The following is a 23,121-nucleotide window of genomic DNA, read 5'->3' as shown; positions in this document are numbered from 1 at the left end:
GTGGAGGGAAAAACCGGAGGACCAGGAGAAAACCACACGGCCACGGGAAGAGAGAACATGCAAACTCCAAATGTACAGGCATCAGGGTTGGGATCGAACCCACGACCTCCTGTATACCAGGCAAGGTAGCTAACATCTCGCCACCACAGCGCCCAAACAAGCTTGACTAACTAAGCGTTGTTTACCCACGAGGGCCCTCGCTCACCGAGTCTCACGACACTTTTCCAGGAGGGTCCCTGCCAAGTGGACGCAGTAGGGGAGCGGGGGGGGGGCAATGAATTGCTACGTAAATTTCAACTGAGCCATTTGATGGCATCCCTGCAATCTCAGAGAATTTGACTGTGGCCGAAAGCTAGCCAGCGTGTGCAAGCACGCTTGTGATAGAAAACAGGTGCGTGCCTAATGCGTTCCTTGCTCGGTGCAGGAGCACACACCCACAGCGAGATCCCTCGTGCACCTCCGTGCGTTACACGTGGGAGGGTTTTGCAAAAGGGCTCGGAATTTCGGCCGCGTGAAATTTTCACGGTCGTGCCGAACCGCACTCTCTCCCCTCTCCCCCCTACGTGTTTTTTGGGCTCATGCCGCGGGTCGGTCCGTCGTGTCGTCCGACGTTTCGCTCGACTGTGTGTGGAGGAGCTTCTTCAGGAACTGACAGCAAGAACGGAAGGAACTCCTCAGCATATAGACCCGAAACAACATGCGGTGCAATCCGAAAACACAGATAGCAATCCATGGGGCCAGAGAGGATATTGGTACCACCTTAGGCAGCGAAAATGTAGCAGTACCCATGTATTGGTGTGGCTGATACGAGGGACTTACTTTGGTAACCCCATTCATTTCGAATGGTTATTACGTAAATGACTGTTTATTGGCCACATCAAGAAATTGGAACCGCTGAAGTTATACCACTTCTGGTGGTACGAACAAGTACCTCTAGCACAGTTGCTAATCAGCAGCCACTGAGCAAGCCCACTGCACCCATTGTCTGGATTGCAAGGTTGCTAGGACCACACCAGAATCATCAGATTCACTCAAGAGACCAGAACAACTGTCAGCACCTAAAGCTTTGGTTTATGTCCGAAAATGGCCTGGGGCACATCGGCCAGAGGGCAGTTGAATGACTTTGGGGCATACTTTGCATTTCGTACTCGATAATTGGCTTCGAGCTGAACGCGTAAGAGTGGATTATTATTACGGTTCATTTAAATGATAAGACTAACGTTGCATGAAGGCTAAATGAGGGTAAGCAAAACTGTACCAAGGCAACGAAAATAACGCGAACCCGTACAATCTGTGGACGGTGATAAATACGACCAAAAAAACGATTAATTCTTAGATAGAATCACGGATCCTAATCGTGACAATTCATCAAATCCCTGTGGTGCGGGAGAGGTTAAGTGGGGGGGGGGGGCTGAATCATCACTGGTTTACAAACTACGACACTCCCAGAGTTTGTGACTCCGGCTCAATCCTCTGCGTTTTCCCCACTCTTGTCCGTCATTCGGCCATTATTTCAGTTTGGCCCAATGAATTGCCGATGCATAGCGTGACAACAACACGGGTCACCACCTCTGTCCTGGTTTTCCCAGCATCGTCCTCTTGTCGTGGTGGCTCTTCCGCAAAATCTGTCAGTCTTCCCGTGGCATTGCAAGTCCCAGATGTTGTCACTTGCGTGGTTGTGATGATAATAAAACGGTCCTCAAGGGAACACATTGCCAAGTTCTCCCCCCTCTTCCAGTAATGTCACATATTCGCGTTCTTCCCGTGACGTATCCGAGTGGCAACTCGAGCTCGTCACTGCACATTCTGTCCAAACGCGACTTTGTTTACCCAGCGCACGAGATGCTGCAACTCGGTGAAAAATAATCTCCATGGGCAACCAACCACATTCCTTCAAACATCATTCGACAGGTGCAACCGACGTGGTATTGGTCTAAAGTAAACTATTCTAACTATAAACTATTTTTATTTTACCAGCTAAGGCCTAATTGAATATACTTGGCCACGAATGATAGCTCAACGAAGTGGCATATCACTTGGAGATTTATAGCGGCCAAATACTCTTAACACATGTTGAGTTTGAATGTGGAGGGAAAAACTGAAGGATCCGGAGAAAAATCCACGCGACCACGAGGAGAGAGACATACGAACTCCAAAAAAACAGGCGTCAGGGTCGGGATTGAATCCACGACCTCCTGTATACCAGGCGAGGTAGTTAACATCTCGCCACTGTGGCGTCTACATGGCCACAGTCGCACACGCAAAACACGATACCGTCATCGACAAGTGTCATCTTCGGACTCGAAGGACGACGAGAAGCTGCATCGACTGGCGTTACGCATTTTCCACTCGTCCTTATGCAACACCACAGGCACGCATATTTCCTCCGTAGGATTTTTCATTATTTTGACACTTTTATTGTTACCAGTGACCCCGTAGTGTGTGATGATCCGTGTGTCAATGTCGGCTGCACCCGGTTAGCTCAGGACTTTGCTTATTCATACACTATAGTTTATTTTATAACATTGCGATGAACTTCTGTTTTTTTAAAGAAAAGAAGATTGCGCACACCCATGAATGCATTTGCCCTCCTACGTTTGGTCAGCGCGACTGCTTTCACAACTTTGGTTTGATGATACCGTGCACTGTATTGTACCAGCACGTTGGCTACGTACGGTGCGGAAAAAGTTCAACAAACATACGTACATACGTTATAAACACAATGAAGACGTGGGAGAGCGGTGATTTCTAGTGAAGGGCCACTTTGCCAATAAAACATCGGTGCGAGTGCCACGCCACGCATTTGAAACCATTGGGGTTTGACAGCACGATGATGGGCGGTGTTTTCACATTTGTGTTTCGTCGGAGGCCGCATGTCTGGAGCTGCACTGAAGGCCACCAGGGACCACGAGTGGCCCACAGGCCTTGCCATGAATGAAGAACACTGGCACAGATTATCACCAGTTGCATGGAAAATGAGGAATGTAAAAAGTGCGAACAAATTTTTTTAAGTCCAAGTGTGTGCCCACTAGGCGAAGACCCGGGGCCGGCCTTGGACACGCTGGCGGGACGATGTCGCTCGGCTGGTCTGGGAATTCTCCAGGAAGAGCTAGAGTCTGTGTATAGTAGTGTGTAGTAGTGTATAGCTAGTAGTGTATAGTAGTGTAGTAGTGTATAGTTAGTGTATAGTGTAGTGTATTAGTGTATAGTGTAGTGTAGTAGTGTGTAGTAATGTAGAGCTTGAGTCTGTTGCCAGGGAAAGGGAGGTGTGGACCGCCACTACTCAACACGCTGCCGCCGCGACCCTCACCAGGACAAGCGGACTGAGAAACGAACGAACGAAAGTGTGCCCCGGCTCATACGAGTGGCTCTAGGCCAGTGGTGGAAATTTCTCATTCCTCTAACTGGGGCCAGTCCATCCACGATGAACAACTTCTGACAAAGTGGTAATCTATTCCTATTATTGACCCCCGACGGATGACAGGCCAAGTGGATCCAGTGAGACCTGGTCTGATAAAAAGTCAGAATAAAAAAATGACATTTTCCTAAATGACTGCACCACGGACAAACCGACGATTCCACTGAACCGATGCATCCGGACTCCACTACCATACGACCCGACATGAACTTCACCAGTGGACTCTACGGCAAAATTAAAAAGGGACAGAGAAACTAACGTCAATCTCAATATAAAAGATGACCATCGAACTCCGCTGCAGTACTATCTACCTCGCCACACTCGACCTGAGCTTTGCATCCGTCTAAGGGTATAGACTGCACAGTTGTTTTTGTTAATCCATTCGTGAATCAAGGCCCTTTCATGACATGTCAGTTTTGGTAATTGTCACACCCAGTTCCGCCATCAGTCACCACTGATGTTAGCCCGTGGCCTGGAATCGAACTCGGGTCGCCGGGCTCATACATTGGTGGAGTGTGCGTGGCACCACAACGCTCCCACAGCCCTCTCTCCTGTACCAGACACCGTTATTTCCTCCCACTGTATGCGGCTGTGCTACCACACTGAGATTAATAACTGGTTTTTCAAGTCAATCAATCAGGGTGATTTTTTTTTACGACAAACTGGATCAACAAAGACCAGGCTCATATGTTGTGCACAGTAACAGGATCAGACTGGACACATTTGAAGGACGGACAAGAGGAAAATGAAAGATGTGTTGTTCGGGGGAAAAATGGAAGGAACCGGACAGAGAGGAACACCTAACAGAGAATGGCTTGACGAGGACATCACAAGAGATTGGTGCCGCGGGATGACGAAGTGTGCAGAGGACATCTACGGGCAATCTGCCCATAGATCGTGATGATGACGGTGACATTGACAGGATTGGACAACGCCAAGATAATTTACAGCTCTGAGCCCTTGGGTTTGTCCACTGTGAGGTACAAAAAATAATCTAGGACATATCATAAGAAAAATATCTCTCCGATTGCCAGAGTCGAGGAACAGTGGTGGAAATTAGATCTTCCTATGGCAGGAGTGAATCATCCAACAGAAAGCCACTAAGGGGACAACCCACTGCAGTGACATCTGAGGAGTCAAAATTGCGAGTGTAACACAAAATGGATGGATTCGTGGATTTAAAAAAATTATGTTCTTCAAATTGTGTACGCGGTACGATCGTTGGGTTCAGCTCCAGCCACGAGGTGCCGCTCGCGAACATTCACCGCAACGATTCTTGATTCGAAGCACGACCTGGAATCGTGAGAACTCGTCAATTGCGAGGAAGGGTGATTAGGCACAGCCCAATTTATAATACAGACCACAGCATTGCAGAATGTCACTCAATTACTTCCGAATAATAAGCTGAAGGATTTCCTCTAGATGGTCATCCGTTGTTGCTGTGCTATGCATTGACATCTTCACTGACGGGCCTGCCACAGTTGAGATGTTTGGCCCATTCCATTAATGCGAGTTTGGCTTCATGTGCGAGGAAACCGGTGAACCCGGAGAAATCCCATCGCACACACGTACAAGGGGGCAACACTCACCACATCAATCTCTCAGTCACCTCGCAAGCCCCATGGCTACAAACGCCTGGCAAGCCCTCGTGGTCATCATCCTATTCAGGCACTAACCAGGCTCAAACCTGCTTCACCACCATCGTCATCATTACCAAGTTTGCTTTGATATAATCATCATCGTTGGGTGCCAGGGTGGCGTAGTGCTTTACACTTATGCCTCACGGAAGAAAACCCTGGGTTCGATCCCTGACCTGGGCACCTTTCTGTGTGAGGTGTGGATGTTCTCCCGCTGTTCTCCATGGGTTTCCTCCGGGTTCTCCGGTTTCCTCCCCTTGATACAAGCCATACGATGTACACTGAGAGTGTCCAGACATCCTCATGCAGGACCTCCCAAAAATCAGTCTTCGGACTCGGTAGAGCTTTTCCTTTAGAAAAGAGCAAGAAGCCAGTAAACATAGAATGTTTGCCCAACCTTGGCCCAATGTCGGCTCAACGTTGCTACGAAATTTTATGTTTTATTTTTATTATTTTATTATTTCCCTTCTACGTGACTTTACCAAAAGAACCAAGAAGATGAATCCCTGCAGTCACGAAAGCTTTAAATCGAAAGTTGCTCCAATAGTTTCAAGCCACGTGCCAACGTGGGCCCAACAGGCACTGTGCCATGTTTACGGGGACAGCGCTGTCCACCCAGCAAAGGCCTGGGGGGGGGACCCAAACGTGGAACCGACGGGTGGTTTCAATGTGGAACGCGTAACCTTCACAGTGACACACAACCCTCGTTCGGTGCGGAGAAGGAAGACGCACACCCGACACGGCCGCTAATGTTCTTGATAAACGCCACTTGATGCACGTACAAGGTTGCGCCCGCCCCAGTGTCAGCGGCCGCCGAGGGTTTTCCATTGTTTACACAACGGAGGCTGTGGGGCTGTGGAATTTCCGGGCCCTTTCAACCTCCCTTGGGTGAATTTAAATATGCAAAGGTTACGGGGGGGAGGGGTGTTGGATATTATGCAAGGAATTTTTTTTGGAACTCCCCCCCCCACTATACAGTGCTACGTGGTAATAAGAAGCATCAATGTGTAACATGTGACAAAATAAAATTGGGTGCGATATTTTTCAATCGAGCTGGCATTGTCAGTTTATAGCCACGATTTGTTTTTAAGTCTCCTCACAACTCCACCTGTTTCTTTTTAACTGTAATTCAATAATTAGCTCAACAAAACACTTCAAACATTTAATTTACCAAAGAGAATATGGTTTCAAAGCCACGTGTATAGCAGCGGTCACACACCTCCAATTAGAACGGCTGGCTATGTGCAACGCAAAAGAAGCTAAACATATATACAGATGCGTTACAAATAGCCCTTTTCCACTGGCACATCTGAGCCGAGCCACCAAGGCGGTCTCACGGGCATAGGAGGTTTTTCTCCCGGCTATTTACCGTGCCAAGACAGAACCAAACCATGTTCAGGTTGGCGTCACAATTAGCCAACCGTGCTGATCACACCTCCGATTAGCACGGCTGGCTACGTACGGTGCGAAAGAAGTTCAACGTACGTACGTCGGTATACATGTAACAAGACAGGCGAATGTAGCCCGGGGCCGAAGCAGGGTCAGGATGCATGCGGGGGCTAATGACGCATCACTGCTTGCGATTTTGGTCAGTGCGGCCATGAGGACGCGGCGTCACCGCGTCACCGACACGCGTCACCGTTCGTTCATAGCGCTGGACGTCAGCGGCACGGCTCAGGCTTCTGCAGTGGAAAAAAACGACCTTGTGCCTTCCGAACCACGTGCCAGGCCGGCTGGGCAAACTTTGGTTGTAAAGGGAACGAGAGTTCACAGTTTCAGCATTTTTGATATCGCAGCGGTGTCCCAAAGTGACAGCGAAGCAACGGGCCACTTGGGCCAGCCGTGTAAGCCCGTCCTGGAAGGCTCAATCATGAAGGAATTCTACGTACAATAATTAACCACGACAGCTACCAAGGAGATGACATGAAGCCAAATGACGGGATACACTTTCAAAGTGGTCCTTGGAGGCCTACGGCTGGTTGCATAAAACACCTCGAGTTTAATTCCACTCGAGGTGATCCACTCAAACGCCGACTTGTCGACCATCCAAAAGCTGAAAAGCTGCGACAATAAGTCGACGAAGTTGCTTCATGGACGAAATTGAATAACTAATTGACGAGCCCAGCAGCGTACTGACGAAAGAGCTGTACGTGTACAAACAGGTCAGGACATTATGAAATGCAAAGTTTGGCATTCGTCTGTGGAATCTTACGGGGGAATGAAAACCATGGGACTGTGATCCGCTCCAGAAGGTGCATGATGCAAGCCCGCAGGCATCTTAACGATTCATCGCCACAGCGATTTGATAACTCATCACGGTTCAGGGTTGCGATTCAATCCAAGAATAATCTTTTGGCTTTTGTTGTTGTTCAGCTTTTGCATTGATTTCACCATCTCATCTGGTGGTGGCTGTGGTTGATTTGGCTCGCGTCCTTGTGCTTGTAAAGTTTACGCTCGCTTCACGAGCCCACACGCAACACCGGCGCGTGAAATTGCATGTAAAAAAATCACGGTCGATCCTAGCGTGCGCGTAGCCGGCGAGCGCGTCGCGAGCGTGCGAATCGCCGCATCTTTGGACGTCTACAACTCTCGCGCCTTCCTGTCCTCGATTCTCCCACACCTCCGATTATTGGCCTTGCCCGCTCCCCTGCACCTCCGATTAGCACGGTTGGCTACGTACGGTTGTGAAAGAAGTTCAACGTAACATTCATAAACTGTTTCATTTCGGTGAGGTCGTGTAGAGAATGTGTCATAAACCCTCCTCCACCCGAAATCAACTATTTATAAAAATGTGCCACGTGACTAACTCCCCAAACCCTTCGCCAACCCGGCCCTGGCCAGCGCGGTGAAGTATGGTCAAACAATCCTCACGACTGATACAACGTGGGTGGGAGGGGGGCAGAAGGGTCTTGCAACCAGCCACAAATTGACAAAGGACTGTAATCTGTCATTATTACGATAATTAACTTTTGGGCACATTTCAATAGCCGACAATTTTTCCACTTGTGTGCAACAGCAGCATGTTACTTGAATTATCTCATACGCGCACAAATAGGTGGCGCGCTTACAAAATAAAAGCAATAACGTGATTTCAGAACATCTCCGCTGAATTGTAGGGACGATAAAGACGACGAAGATCGTCCGCCGCCAAATGTTAAAAATAAACGGGAGCCACCGTTGTTGTTTTCTTGGCCCCATTCCAATGAGCACACTGTACGGAGCTGCTTTTTGCAAGGGTCACATGCTGGGTAAAAAACACAGGATTAAATATTGAGACACACAATACACACCACCCCCGACACGATGGGGATGCTCTCGCTCTCTCTCTCTGCTTGCCATCCGCGAATGGGCCCCACGGCGTGGATTGTGGGGACTCCACATACACGGTTTCCAGAAGCAGACTCTGCAGCAGCGAGCGTTGTAATTACGTTGAACTTCTTTTGCACCGTACATAGCCCACCGTGCTCATCGGAGGTGCGGGGGAAGGACAACAAATTGAACACAAAAAAAGCAGTTCTAAAGAAATACGTTTTCAATCTAGGTTTAAAAGTGCAGAGCTCCAGTTGCTTCTTAATACCGTATCGGAAGGAAGAACAGCCCAGACGGCCACAGAAGCGCATCTGCGGTAACCGTCTTTGCTTGATGGCCAGCCAAAAGCCGCTGCGAGGATGACCATAGGGTCCTGACCCGAGATATTTGGCCAATTGCCATATATTCGTGTTTGGCTGTCATCCGCACTTCCTGTTATCCATACACCATCATGAAACCATGCAATCGCCTATTACCCGTGCATCGAGTCTTCTTATTATCTGCGATTGTGCATGGAAAAGAGTGATCCCAAAAGCGACAGAAAACTCATTCCCTTCATCCGAGCCTCTGCGAATAAGAATCACATAACCGCTCCGATAATGAGGAGTCATTTTTAGTTGTTATTCATCACGGCTACTGTTAACAGGGCCCAGGCGCAAAGCTCAAACCAGAGACCCCCCCCCCCACAACAAAGCGGATGAGAGGCGTTCCAGTGTGCTACTGTAGAGCGCATAGAGCCGGTCTCTGCGGGCCATGTGAAGCCAAAGTTAATGAATATTTCTCTAATATTCACCACGAGACACCCCATTAGCCGCGCACAATGTCCGCATTGTTTCTCGCAGCGGAGAACTTGTCTGGCAACATCAAGCCGCCAGAACGTTATGAAAAAACACATTTGAGGGATGGAGGTGGAGAGCGAAACACTTACTGCTGGCCACGGGAAACTGTGAGCTCGTACAAACGTCCGGAAACAAGCCAAGTGGATGGTGAGGATTATTAAGGCCATTACACGCGTGAAGATAAATGATGGGACTGACAACAAGGCGCAGCGTACGGGTTTTCTCTATCATAATAATAACTAAACTTAAGTGCATTTGCTATCCGCGTAATTCTTGCCACACAAGGCTGTCACAAAGGCGCTGCGTTTCAGTTGAGTGAAGACTCCCAGTCAGGGCGGGGGGGGGTGACGTTGCTTTGTGGTGTTTTCCAAATAAGTCATTTTCCAAGCAATTCTCAAAATTTGGCCCATGTTGCTGGTACACGCGAATTCGCCGAGCCGCCATTTGTGATAGCCATATTGCTTCTGAAAAAGAGCTACACAGCTCGGTGAGCCTTACCTGGAAAAAATGTAAATAGTTCAAGTTAGTTATCTGCATTTTGCTAAAAACGTCTTCAACGGCCACTGTGAAGCTGACGGTGTGTGTGTAAGTATTTTTATGGTTAATTCACACTGCAGTATTAACCAGGGCGACCGCTTGGGCTCAACCCACGGACCCCCTCAGCGGCGACCAACTTGTCAGGGCGATATGAAAGTAAAGATATCAGCGTCTCCCCGCTCCAATGGGCACGGGCAGTAGGGGTGGAATGATGCATTGATTCTTTGTTGATTCTTTTCCCTCTGCGTTTTTAGATTTTTAAAGGTATTTGCAATGGGTGTTCGTCACCCCTGCAGCCACTAAATGTAAAAAAAGAAAATCTAGAGAAAATCAAGTCTCAAATGTGGCCATGTTGAACTTATTTCGCACCGTATGTAGCCAACCGTGCTAATCGGAGAGGAATTGTGACACCAAATCGTGAAAATTCGTCAAATGAGGGGCAGCAGTGAATCACCGTTCCGCTGCTCATGGCCACACAGCCCGTCACTGCTCACGGCTCTGAGCCAGCGGGTGAATTTCCACAGTCCCCTAGCAGGGGCGGGAGGCTGTTTCTCGAAAAGGACAGCCACCGTTCCAAGTTTCACAAAGTGATTCTTATTTCATAGACCGCGGAGGATAGGATGTGCAGTCACAACCCCACCCCTGCCACCCCCAAGGAAGAATTTAAAACTCGCAAAAACTTCCAACTCGGGAGTGAAACGCTCTTCCAAATAACAGCGCACACACTCGGTGCCAGAAAAATGCAAAATGTTTTTTTGCCGGAATTGTCTCTGGCATAACTTTAACGTAACTTTAATTCCAAACAACGCCAATGGGTGCGGTGATATCATCGGCCCAAGCCAAGTGGTGATGTTTTATTATCCACACACGCGTTTCAACGGGCCGTTTGCTTTCTTTCCCACGGTGCTGCATTCATTGTGCTCGAGTGCTAACACCGTGGTTGCATCCGAAAACTATCCCCTAAATAATACACGCGTTGGCGATGGACTGCAGCATCTTCGTACACAGCAACCAATGCATTTAGGGCCTCCAGACAAGATATTGTTGTAATAAGCTGTTGCGTTGGTCAGTGGTGCACATGGACAAATAAAAAAAAAACTTTCATCAAGAGGCAAATATGTTTATACCGTATATACCATATTCTCTGGATCCTAAGACTTTCTTCCCTGTATTTTACTGCAATAGTTGGAGTATTCTGTGTGTGTGTGTTTGTGAGAAAGGCCATAATTGTGTAACTTTATTCACACCAGCCACAAGCTTTGGGGGTAAGTCTTATTTTCCAGCGCATCTTATAATCCGAAGAAAACGGTGTTTTGGTTGGTGTCCTTCCCCCGCGTCTCCGATTAGCACGTATGGCTGTGTATGGTGCGGAATAAATTCAACATGCATACAATAGGGTGACATTTCGGACACCATGAAGTAGTCTATATATTCGTTATATTTTTGCCCTCTTCATGGTGGAACAAGATCATCGATAGCATTGCTGCGGAGAACACGAGCACTGCGATTTACCTTGTTACTCTTTGGATCAGCGTCACTGACAAATGAGTATCGTCTTAATTCGAGCACACTGTGTGGGCCCATGCACGCTGCACCAGAAGTCAATCGTAAAAAAATAAACCCACCGGGAGATGTTGACTGGTCGTGAAACACTGACTCGCACCTAACATTGAACCATTAGAAATTTCTGCCGCATCTGTGTCAACTGTTATTAACTGTCGCTGGTTTGCTGCTGCAATAAGCAGCAGCAGCAGTTATTGGGTTGGTGGGTGCCTGAGTAAAGCTTGCACATCATGCAATGGGTGCCGCCCTACCAACCTCCCCCCAGCATCCCCCACAGGGGATCACACACGACCTCCAAATTCCTCACGGGGCCCCGTGTGGGGGTATTGGACGGACAACAACGAGTTTTAGACAGGGTAGGCGGGGGGACGCCATTCGGATCGCCATTGTCACAATTGCGAACGCCTTTGTTATGGAAGGACGAGTAAGCTGGGTGTGTGTCAATGTTTAGCGGGCCAGACTCTACAGCCTTTTGGTAATCCTTTTGTCTCAGAGAATAAGTGATAGAGGGCCCCCCCCACACACACACACAACACACACTTTGACCTTGAGGAGTTTCACGAAAGGGCACGTTTGGGCCTTCAATAGGTAATTATTAATGACATGACTGGGTCGGTGCAATACTGAGTATCGACACAGTCCCGTGCCGCTGACCTAACGTTCAATAAGGGGTTCATTTTGTTGGGTTAGATCGCTCCCCTCGCCCACACAGCCAATTAGTAAGAATTGTCACGTAAACCTTTTACAATTCGAGTACTTGACCTAACGTTGTGCACGTGTATGTTGTGTGCGTGTTACACGCGAACCCGCTTTGCGGTGGCCAGATCACCCAGAATGATCACTCCAGAATGCACCCAATCTCAAAAGATCTCAAAAGCGAAGCAAAGTTCAAACTGGATAATGCTTGGATGATGGGGAGGGGCGGTACACACGCATACCGAGTTGTCATTGGTGCCAGCGGTGCTGTGCTTACATCGTCGAAATCCATCCTTGTACTGTGGTTCTATGCACTCGCCATCTATGCTCCCCACGCTCACCAAACCCTTCACCCACAAAAGCGTGGGGAGGATTTGGGCTGTACATTTGCATGTTTTCTCACACCGCAAAGTTAAAATAGTCAAACAGTGGGCGAGGCGCGTTGCTTAATATACGGAACTGTATGCGCGTAACGCATCGCAGGTATGTTTCAGCCGCAGAAATGCACCGTGGCCATGGACTCTTCTCCCAATCATGTTCAAATCCCGGTCAACGGTCGACTTGAACCCATCATCGTCCATCCCTCTGTGGTCGATAAACGAGAATGATTTTGAGACAAGCCACCAGTTGCAGTTGAACGGACGAGAGAGACCCTGTCCCGTAAATGTCGAATTTCCAACCATCGGCTTAAGGGACCGCGAAATGAAACGCGTTGCCGCCCCCCTCCCAACTGCTTCGCTTGACCAAAATACTTGGCCATTTTTTTTGCTTTTGAATTGTCTTTAAATCGGAACAGAGCTCCTAGCCTCACCAAAGCTTAGGCCTTATAAGCTTCAGCTGCACTCGAAGGTGTGCAAAACAAAAAAGGTAGCAAGTCTTCGGAGAATGTGCTCAGGGCTAAAGAGCCTGGGTCGTCACGTGATTGTGACGATCACTTTAACGGCATCTTTTTGAAGCCTCACAACCCTTTCAGGTCTGCGAGACCACACCCTTTGCCAGAATAATTCCTCCACCATTCAATTGTTGTCTATTGCTGCACCCCCCCCCCAGCATTGTCTAAGGCTGTGCATCATTTGCTATTCACTTTGGATCATCAACACAAAAGGAAAAAAAAGTAAAGCATTATTGGATTTGTTTTGTAACAAAAAAATACATAAACACTGCCTACGGTTAATTTAGAATGTGCGTTTAACAGTAAATGTCCAAATGACTTTCCATGGAATGACTTAAGAAATGTAAAATACAATTATAGACTGTTACTACTTTCAAACGCCATAAGAACGAAGAAAATATATCGGAATATATTGGCTCCGTACGGCGTGAAAGAAGCTCAACGCACGTACGTGTAAATCTAAAACACTCTTTAATCAGGACTGTCCCGAATTAAAAAACAAAACCTACGCAGCCTCTAGAGGTAGCTTCGATATTCAAAACAATGCAAAATGTAACACGGCATATCAATCACTGAGCAGAATCGCAACCCCCTGAAATCGTGACAATTCATTTCATCGCCGGGAAAGGGGGAGGAGGGGGGTAAACTCTCAGTGAACCACTCGTCCCGAGTTCATTCTCCAGCCGACAAACAAGTAGCCTGCCCGAGACGGCTCGACGCTTCTATCGAGGCCCCCCGTTTTTTATTTTGCAGGTGGCAAGTAAACATTTTTTTTTTCAAAAACGGCCGAGTATCAATTACAATAACCCATTAATCAGAGGTCCCTGTTGGCTTCATAAAAACCGCCGAGCACGCCTGCCCGCCCGGCCGGCAGGCAGCCGGCTGGGTTCCTGCTTGTTAAAAAAAACCCCACTCACTTTACCCCAGCGTGGCATGCCGAACAATGCACATAAAAATAGCACGCATGGTATCACTCGATCAATGCTCGAAGGGGAACGCATTCCAAAAGGTCTAGTTGGGGCAGGGGGGGGGGCAGGCTGGTGATGGTTGTGCTGACGGGCGGACAGGCTGGCTGGCTGGCCCGCTTGGTCGCTGGAGAAGTGACGGGGGCTTGGCGATACACACACAAAAAAAGAGAGACATTCGTCTGTTGGTGACCCCCACCAACCGCTGGAGGTCAACACCGCGCCTTCTGCACGCTGCTAAGCGGAAGCGCATTCCAGCGCAAGACGGCACAGACTCACGGAGCTCCGAGCATCCCTGGTCCATGTTTGACTGCCCCCCACCACCACCACCCCCCCTCCAAGCTTTTATCAGGGCCACAGAGTAACATCAGCTCACGCGACGTTTCTAAAAACTCGTGTTTTATAGATGAACAATAACGATGCATCTGGCAAGGAAGCACTTTGTACCGTGACAAAGAAGTCGCGACAGCGGGTGTCGTTAAAACTTGACCGCGATGTAAAACAATAGCGCGGAATGTGACGGCATATATATTTGCATCGTTATTTATGACGCTGCACGACCCGTGCATGTGGCGTACACAGCTGTGGCGTTAACAATGATAGATCAAAGAGCTCGCGATGACGGCAAATTCACGAATTCCATCGTCAGCCAAAGGTTAGCCGAGGCCATCGGACCTTTTTAGTCAATGATGTAAGTATCAACATAAAAGGCCCCTGCCGCAGGAATGTGGAATTTGAAGCACCAACTCAAGAATTACATGTGGAGATGAGCACCACTCGATGTTCGCTTTATTAGAAAGACAATAGTTCATTCCCGTGACAACAGGCAATTGTAATTTAAGTCTCAACAAAGTGCAAACATTTGATACATTATCTGCTGAAACCAGCACTGGAGTGGCACTGATCTCCATTGGCAATTCTGAGCAAAGATGTCAATTCCATTTTGCCGTGACAGGCCCAAATTACTTATTTAGGATGATACAATAGCAGGGAATATAATATAACGCGGGGGGGGGGGTGCAGAATAACAGTTGGAAACAAACCAATACCAACATGTCAAAGGACGTATAAAATGTACGCTCAAATGTGAAACAGGAAAGGATATTTGCGAGAATTAGCTGAAGGGAAGACGGTAAGAGACGGGTATTTATTGCTTTTAAACAGCTGGGGACGTTGTGTGGTGGGCAGCGAGAAAGGACGGTGATTTTTGAGAGGAGTGTGGAGGAAGTGATATGACGGAAGTAGGAGACAATGATTACAACATGTGTAGGTCCATGGGGGTTGTTGATCATTCTCCTCCACGCTGGTCAGTGCGGGTTGGCGAAGGATAATTATAGGGGGGGGGGAGGGGGGCCTAGGACCGGTTCAGTTATCACTCGCCGCTGATGTTAGCCGCTGGCCGGGAAGTCGAATTCCGGTTGACTGTGGGTTTTTACAGCAAATTGGGCTAACCACTGGCAGGAGGTAATGTAGCAAACTTGAAGGTCAGTAAGGAGGAATTGATCACTGGTGTAACACGAAGCCGCCTCCTCCTCATGACTCCACTGGAGATCTGTGAAAAAGAGCTTCATAGCTCATCGGATTCCCCCAGTAATAAATAAATGTTCTGATTCTGACACCGTGCGAGTATTTCACTGCAAAACACAGCCCGCCTATGGGGGAATGCATCCCGGCGATGAATACCAACCGGACTTTGCAAAGACACGCTATGAAAAAGGGCCCTTGCCCAAAACGTTGCCTATTAGAAATGTGTTTTGCTCCCCTTAAGGCCACACACAGTGTGCTGAACGAATTTGTCGAGTTGTGTTTGTTTCGTTACTCTGGGAGGAGACAAAGCACGAACAAATATACCGTACGGGGAAATGTCTTTATACGGAGGAGAGAAAGGACAAATAAAACACTCAACAAGCCTGGACGCGCAGACCAATGACGAATTGATGGAAATTTGCTGCACGGTGATGGAGCGCACAAGCAACTGTTTATTTTTTGTTGCAGCTGCACTCGACTGGACCAAACAGAATAGCTTCGCCCAAACACAAGACGAAGCCCTGCACCAGCACAGTGGGTGCAGGTTCTAATTGTGCCGAACAGAGAGGGCCTCGCGTTGAAAGGTCGCGTGGCTCAGGCACGAGGAGACAGTGTAGTGGGGCAACGCCACAGACGCCGTGCCTATCACACCTAATCATCCGGAATGCACACTGGTCTCGTCAGAATCTCTCAAGCCAAGTTGCGTCGATTCTGGATAGTGATTATATGTAGGCGTATGCAGCAGAGCTCTTTGCTAAAAAGGCTGTGGGCCTGCGTGGTGGTTAAACTTAGTAGCGCTCTGTGTAAACCCAACAGCGGCTGTCCTAGAGAGAGACTGGCGTCCACCATAGCAAAGTAGAATTTCCACCGCTGACTCGGTGATGGAGTTGATCGCTTCGTGTTTCAGCGATGAGACACCCTTGGGACGGCCCAGACGTTGTTATGACATTGCATAAAAGCGGTCACTGCATCGCCTGCTGTCAGATGCTCTTCTACGGCCGTCTGGAATGCTCTTCCTTCCGATATTAGGAAGTCACCAGGGCTATGCATGTCGACATCATCTCGATTGAAAACTCATTTATTTAGAACTGCTTTTTTGTGTTTAATTTGTTGTCCTTCCCCCGCACCTCCAATGAGCACGGTTGGCTACGTACGGTGCGAAAGAAATGCAACGTGCATACACGGCTGCCTGTTGAATCACCGTGATTGCAAGCTGCACACAGGAAGGACTGCGCTTAAAACTCGACTCTGACCCTGGAAGAAGGCTGCCTCCCTCCTCGGCGCCCCCTCCCACCACCACCGTGACCCATCACGTCCGTTGGGGCACGTCCCACCGCACTCCACCCAATCCCATGCAGTGAATCTTTCAGTGAAAAAAGTCGGTAGCAACAAACAAAAAAACCACGACACTGTACATCAGCGCCTTGAGACGTGATCGCATTTGGGTGCTTTATAAATCCACAACTACAAAACACGACTGCCCAACATGAAACTGAGTAATACTTTACCTCGTCCCGAGGACTTATTTTTCAGGCGGGTCCTGCATTATTGGGATGTTTGTCAAATGCCGCATTCATCGGTAACTTGGGTGTGAAAGGGGGACACCAGCAAAGCGACACAGACAAGGTGCTAAAACAGCACACATACGAGGATGGAAAGCAAAGATTCAAGAATCCACTTGCTTCACTGACAGCAGTAGGAATCGCGGCCTACGAAACCTGCAACATCCCAATAGTTCCTCACCCAAGCACCAGCCAGGCTCCAACCTGCTTAGCCTCCAGAGTTCTAACACAGATCGAACGCTTTCAGGAGAATTTGACCAAAGGCAATTGCGTGACATTAGGCGGCTTTCCGTCGGCTGTGGTGTGGCAACAGAGACTGAAAGATCCTTCACCGCCACCCCCAGGAAAGGCACGCCTTAAATAAGGTCCACTGCCTGAAATGTTGGCCTACATATGTGGCACGTGTGTTGAACTTCTTTCGCACCATACGTAGCCTACCGTGTTAATCGGAGGTACAACTCTTATTAGTGCAGGAGTTCCTACAAGGTCCCGAGTGTGAACGGGAGATGACTGCTGGATGAAGGCCACAAACTTGACTTTGTTATTAGAACAACAGCACTGTAATGCGATTCTTGTATTCACGTCTTTTTTCATTTGGTTCTGTAACCAAGAAATATTTTCTAATAACATTGAACAAATCATTCGGCGATCCTGCTGCTGGTGCGTTGGCAGTGGTGCAGCAAGCACAATCGACAACAAAAGAAACTCAACAAGCAAAAGGGGCAATGACCCTTCTACATCCACCTGCTATTAAGTAGAACCATTGCCCAAAACGTCACCGAGTAGATACACTTACTTTCTTTTTAAGACCCACAGTGTTAATGACCAATGTGGTGGACTTGTGTTTTTTTTAAATAACACTCAAGTTCCGGTTTAGTGTGACGCGAGACACATTAGGAGTTGGACTGCTTCTGTAGTGGAGCAGTAAATCAAAGCCAGTAAACTCCCAAACTTAAGAGACAAATAATCCTTCGTGATACACGAGGGAAACGTGTATGTATGCTGAACTTCTTTCACACAGTACGTAGCCGACCATGCTAATCGGAGGTGCGGGGGGGACAACAACAAAGCTCGACACTCGGCTAGCTGTTTTATTCTACTCTTAAGTATGATGGCAATGTGCAGGCCCTAAGTGCCAATGTCGAGGTGTGCTGGCCATGAGAGGGCTTCAGGAGAGCGTTCGTGTCGTTGTTGCTGTTCCTCCTCCGCTGGAGACGCACCGATTCTGGTGGGTTTACTTAGATGGTCCTTAGCTTTTTATGAAAAGAATAAGCGAATTGGTGACCCATTATCTCATCGGGATTTAGAATTGTTTCATATCGTGCCTCTTTTGATATATGTTTGCCAAATGGCTGTGGCATGAGGGCGGTTGAAGCAGCCATTCGTCGTGAGGAGTGGCGAGCCTCAGGCCAGCCACTCTTATCCTGACGCCCTACGAAATACCGCTCCCTCCTAGAATCCGCACCCCCCGATCAGCAGCAGTAACCCGCGTTACGACCTCGAGCATCAATTCTTCCTCGTATCCGCATCGTTCCCGCTCATCAGTCGCCGCCAGCCAAAAGTTGTGGAACATTCCCCGCTCCTGTTATCCGCGCTTATCCGCAGATTAGTCAGCCAAAAGTTGTCTACCCCTGAAGTTTAACTTCTTTTTTTGGGGAAGGGGGGGGGAAATGATTTTTTAAAATCCTTCACAGATCTTGCTGGATACGGTATTAGGAAACAATGGACTCGACTTTATGCGCGCCAACATTTTCAACTTTCCAACCCTTCCAGAGCGTCACAAGAATTGTACGCGGTTTCCTTGAGTCACGGTTTTCCGTATTGTACGAGTAACGTAGCAGACATTGAATATCCACACAACAAAAGATGGGTGCCCACCCGTTGATGTGATCGCAACCGCTGCACCGGGAATGAAGCCGAGAAACGCCGTGAAGAGTACACGCAGTGCCACAGGCTGCCGTGCCATGAGACGCATTTATGGCAAGGTCTCAGAGTACGCAGGCGTGGGGAGGGTTAGGTTCCGTGTATCCCTGCGTAAGCGCAAACCTGTCAACCCACACGATTTACTCCGTATTCTTGTGCAGGCAAATTGAGTTTTCAGGTCCATACGGCGTACAGCCGTTTCAATACGGGCAAAATTTTTGTGTTTCTCCCTTGTGATGGGACTTTGTCGGATGAACGTTGAGATGTATAAGGCGCACGGGGTGACCAATAAGTTCTGAATTGGTCTGTAATAAGGTAGGGCACTGATAAGGGGTTGACAGTTGTGTGTTTGGGTGAGGACACTTAATGATACGGCCAAATGTCTGTCGCAAGACCCTCCGATTCATGCTCACACTTTGTGACTCGTACTATCGCTACACACGCACGGGGCGAGAAGCGAGGAGTCAAATCACCGCCCCGCCATCACGCGAATGATGGATTTGACTACGTGCAACACAATCGCCCGCGCAAAGGAACGAGTCCAAATAAAATGTCGTGTTCTATCCGACCCGGATGCCACTGATGATTAGTGAATTATTTACTGTACAGTACTGTACTTTATTAAACATTTATGTACATTCATATACATTTTATATGCACTCGTATAGGCGAACCCCAACTTACGCGAATTCGCGCTTACAAACCTAGTCAACCCCTTATCTGTCAGTGCCCTGCCTTATTACAGACCAATTCAGACCTTAATGGTCACCCCGTGCCCCTTATGAATCTCAACGTTCATCCTATAGTCCCATCACAAGGGAGAAACACAAACAAAGACACATTTTGTTTGCCAGAATTATGGACCTGAAAACTCAATTTCCCTGCACAAGAATCCGGGGTAAAAATCGCATGGGTTGACAGGGTGTGAAGTATGAATCGGATGAGTTTGGTCGTCTATGAGCGGGTCCGCGTACCCTGGGAGCCCGCGTACTCCAAGACCTTCCTGAATATACACACCAGGTCCCTAACGAAGGTGTTCACAATAGGGTCCGTGTCAGAAGTTGAGCTGGCGGTGTGGGGGCCCATGGTTCGTGTCAGCGAGATGTGGTGTGCGTTAGGGGTCGGTGTAAAATCAAATAAATCACGACGTTTCGGGCGCGACACAAGCGTCCGTCGTGATTTCCCACCTGATGACGGACGCTTGTTTGTTGCGCCCGAAACGTCGTGATTTATTTTAGATCTACGTGGCTTTACCTAAAGAACCAAAGAGTTAGGGTTAGGTGTTTCAGGGTGGGGTGAGTCGAGTATTGGGGCTAAGTTTGGCGGTATGGTTCGCGTTCGGGGTGTGCGTGTGTGTGTTGGGGATGAGGTTTTAAGACTGGGTTCGTGTTTGGATAGGGTTACTGGCATAGTTAATGTTGGGGGGTATGTGTTAGGAGTTGGGTAAGTGCTAGTTGTATGGCTAGGGATAGTGGTGGCGTTGTGTGATCCTGAGGAATAGTGTGTAGGCGAGTGCTGTGTTATTCTTTGTACGTATCTACGTTGAGTTTCTTTCGCACCGTACGTAGCCAAACGTGCCAAATCTGCCGCGGTTACGCACAGGGTAAAACAAACCAAAAACTTCGCGTGACAATTACAGCGCAAGCTATATACAAATCCCCTTTTCTCGACGCCAACCCCCCGCATTACATGAAAAGGCTTGTCTGTTCGCATAGCGGAGGCTCTACACGCAGTTCGTGTGCAGGTGAGGGAGGGTTGGCCAGACGTAAAATGCCTGACGCCAGGGCGGGAGACGCCCCGTGTCTCTCATTCCCCTTCCAATCTTCACCGAACCCCTTTCGCTCATACAATGCCCCCTATCTATCTCTCTCTCTCCTATCCATTCGGCCCCTCTCCCGATAGAGGCCGCATATCCTGTCAACCCATATGGCTTACCCCGTATTCTTGTGCAGGGATATTGAGTCTTCAGGTCCATACGGCGTACAGCCGTTTCAATATACGGGCAAAGCAAACAATGTCTATTTGTTTGTGTTTCTCCCTCGTGATGGGACTTTGTAGGATGAACGTTGCGATTCATAAGGGGCACGGGGTGACCAATATGGTCCGAGTTGGTCTGTAATAAGATAGGCAGCACTGATGAGGGGTGCACAGGTCTGTAAAGGTGAACGCATCCATCCACTTTCCTCTCTGGCATCTTTCCGGGCCTCCACTCCCCTTCCGCTGTCCTGGCGTGTCTCGCAAGAATTGAGAGGGCGAGCGAGCGGTTGAATGCCTGAATGGTTGAGTCACTTGGGTTTGTGTGACTGGGTGGATGGATGCGTGAACGAGCGAGTGGGTGAGTGAGTGAATGAACGAACAGGCAAATGACTGAACGAATCGACGAGTGAGCGAGAGAGTGAAAATGTGATGGAACAAGTGAGGGATGGATGAGTGAATGGGTGAGTGAGGGGGTGAGTCGGCCAGTTTGGGTTGTTAAGTTTGTAATGGAGTGGGATAGGCGAAGGCGAGCGAGTGGATCGGTAATCTGTGAAGAGAGTGCGCGCTACACGTGTAAGGGAGTGGATGGGTGAGGGTGTGAGTGGATAGGTGAGTGGATAGGTGAGTGGATGGGTGATGGTGTAGGTGAGTGGATGGGTGATGGTGTGAGTGGATGGGTGATGGCGTAAGGGAGTGGATGGGTGAGTGGATGGGTGAGTGGATGGGTGAGTGGATGGGTGAGTGGATGGGTGAGTGGATGGGTGAGTGGATGGGTGAGTGGATGGGTGAGTGGATGGGTGATGGTGTAAGTGAGTGGATGGGTGAGTGGATGGGTGATGGTGGGCGTGAGTGGATAGGTGAGTGGATGGGTGATGGCGTAAGGGAGTGGATAGGTGAGTGGATGGGTGAGTGTGTAAGGGAGTGGATAGGTGAGTGGAAGGGTGATTGTGTAAGGGAGTGGATGGGTGAGTAGATGGGTGATGGTGGACGTGAGTGGATGGGTGATGGTGTAAGGGAGTGGATATGCGAGTGGATAGGCGAATTCGTGATTAAATGCGAGTTAGTTTGAGTCGGCAAATATCTGTTGATGTGCATTAGTGAGTGTTTAGGTGAGTGTCAATGTGGATGGGTGAATGGGCTGTGAGTGGGTGGGCGAGTGAGTAAATGAGTGTCTGAGTGAGTGGATAAGTGAATGAACAAGTGAATTGGGGGGACAAATCATTGAGTGGAGGTGGCGAACGAGCGTTTGAGTGGAGAGGCAAGTCGGTTTTGGTGGTTGTGTGAGTGAGCAGCCGAGTCTACTTGCCGACCAGACCGTCCTGGACATGTCTCAAAAACAAATATCCGAGTGGCTCATCGAATTCCACCAAAATCTGCATTAAAGATTACGAGTTAAAACGCGCGTGGGGAACCGTGCCAAGTTGTCTCGGGCCGAGCCAGCGAACCGAATTGAAGATTCTGGTCCGTCAAATCGTGCAAGCGATGGGGGCCAAGGTGCTGCTCCAGGTGTGTCGGCGGAAGATGCTCGCTCACCTTGCGCTGCTGCTTCTCCCAGGCTGGGTCGAGGAGCATCTCTCTGTCCCAGTCCTCCTCCTGCTGCAGGTGAGCGGGCAGGACGTGCGAGTTATCCATCGCGTCGCTAGGTTGCTCGCCTTTTCACACCTGCTGATGATGCTGATGATGCCGTTCGGCTTGCCGCTTGCTGGATGGTGGGAAGGGGGGGGTGGGGGGTAACGCTTTACAGCCGCTCTCCGTCGCCTCGGAGAGAGCTTTAGAAAGGCGCTTGTTTGGACGCGGACGCGACCTACCGCTGCTACAAACAAACCCTGGGCCACCTCGGCTGAGCACACAGTGAGAGAGGCGGGAGAGCGCAAACACACCAGAGAGAGAAGAGGGGGGGAGAGGCAACTCCCCTTTGGTGGCGAGGCCACCACGAGACCACGCCTCGCCCTCCCTCCTCCTCCTCCCTCCCCTCGCCCTCCTTCCCCCTCCCCTCCTCCTCCCCCCTCCCCTCGCCCTCCTCCCTCCGCTCCCTCCTCGCCCTCCTCCCCGCTCCACTCCCTCCGCCCACGTGAGCGCGCCATCTCTCGCCCAACAAAAGGCGGCGCTCCCTCCTCCCCCTGCCCCTCCTCCTCCTCCCGCACGGATTTTCTTCACCCATCCCCATCTTCATTTACAACTTCGTCCAACTCCTTCTTTCATCCTTCCTCCTCAACGCGCAGCTTTCCTCCACGCCTCAAGGAACATAAAGCATCGCCACGTGAACTCCGGTCATC

The 23,121-nt window shown here is 49.2% G+C and overlaps 1 protein-coding gene across 1 annotated transcript in view; it reads right to left on the bottom strand.

Moving 5' to 3' along the window:
- The window catches only part of LOC144937228 (alpha-actinin-1-like), a 79,215-nt gene extending 56,484 nt beyond the window's left edge, over window positions 1–22,731 (bottom strand). The window contains exon 1 of the mRNA XM_078864605.1: window positions 22,379–22,731. Coding sequence (XP_078720731.1) covers window positions 22,379–22,477 — 99 coding nt within the window. The 5' untranslated portion in view covers window positions 22,478–22,731. The remainder of the gene's footprint in view (window positions 1–22,378) is intronic.
- Window positions 22,732–23,121: the final 390 nt, after the last annotated feature.

The sequence above is a fragment of the Lampetra fluviatilis genome, chromosome 18, assembly GCF_964198595.1.
Source record: "Lampetra fluviatilis chromosome 18, kcLamFluv1.1, whole genome shotgun sequence".
NCBI classification, from domain to species: Eukaryota; Metazoa; Chordata; class Hyperoartia; order Petromyzontiformes; family Petromyzontidae; genus Lampetra; species Lampetra fluviatilis.
This window is presented reverse-complemented; position numbering and strand designations above follow the sequence as displayed.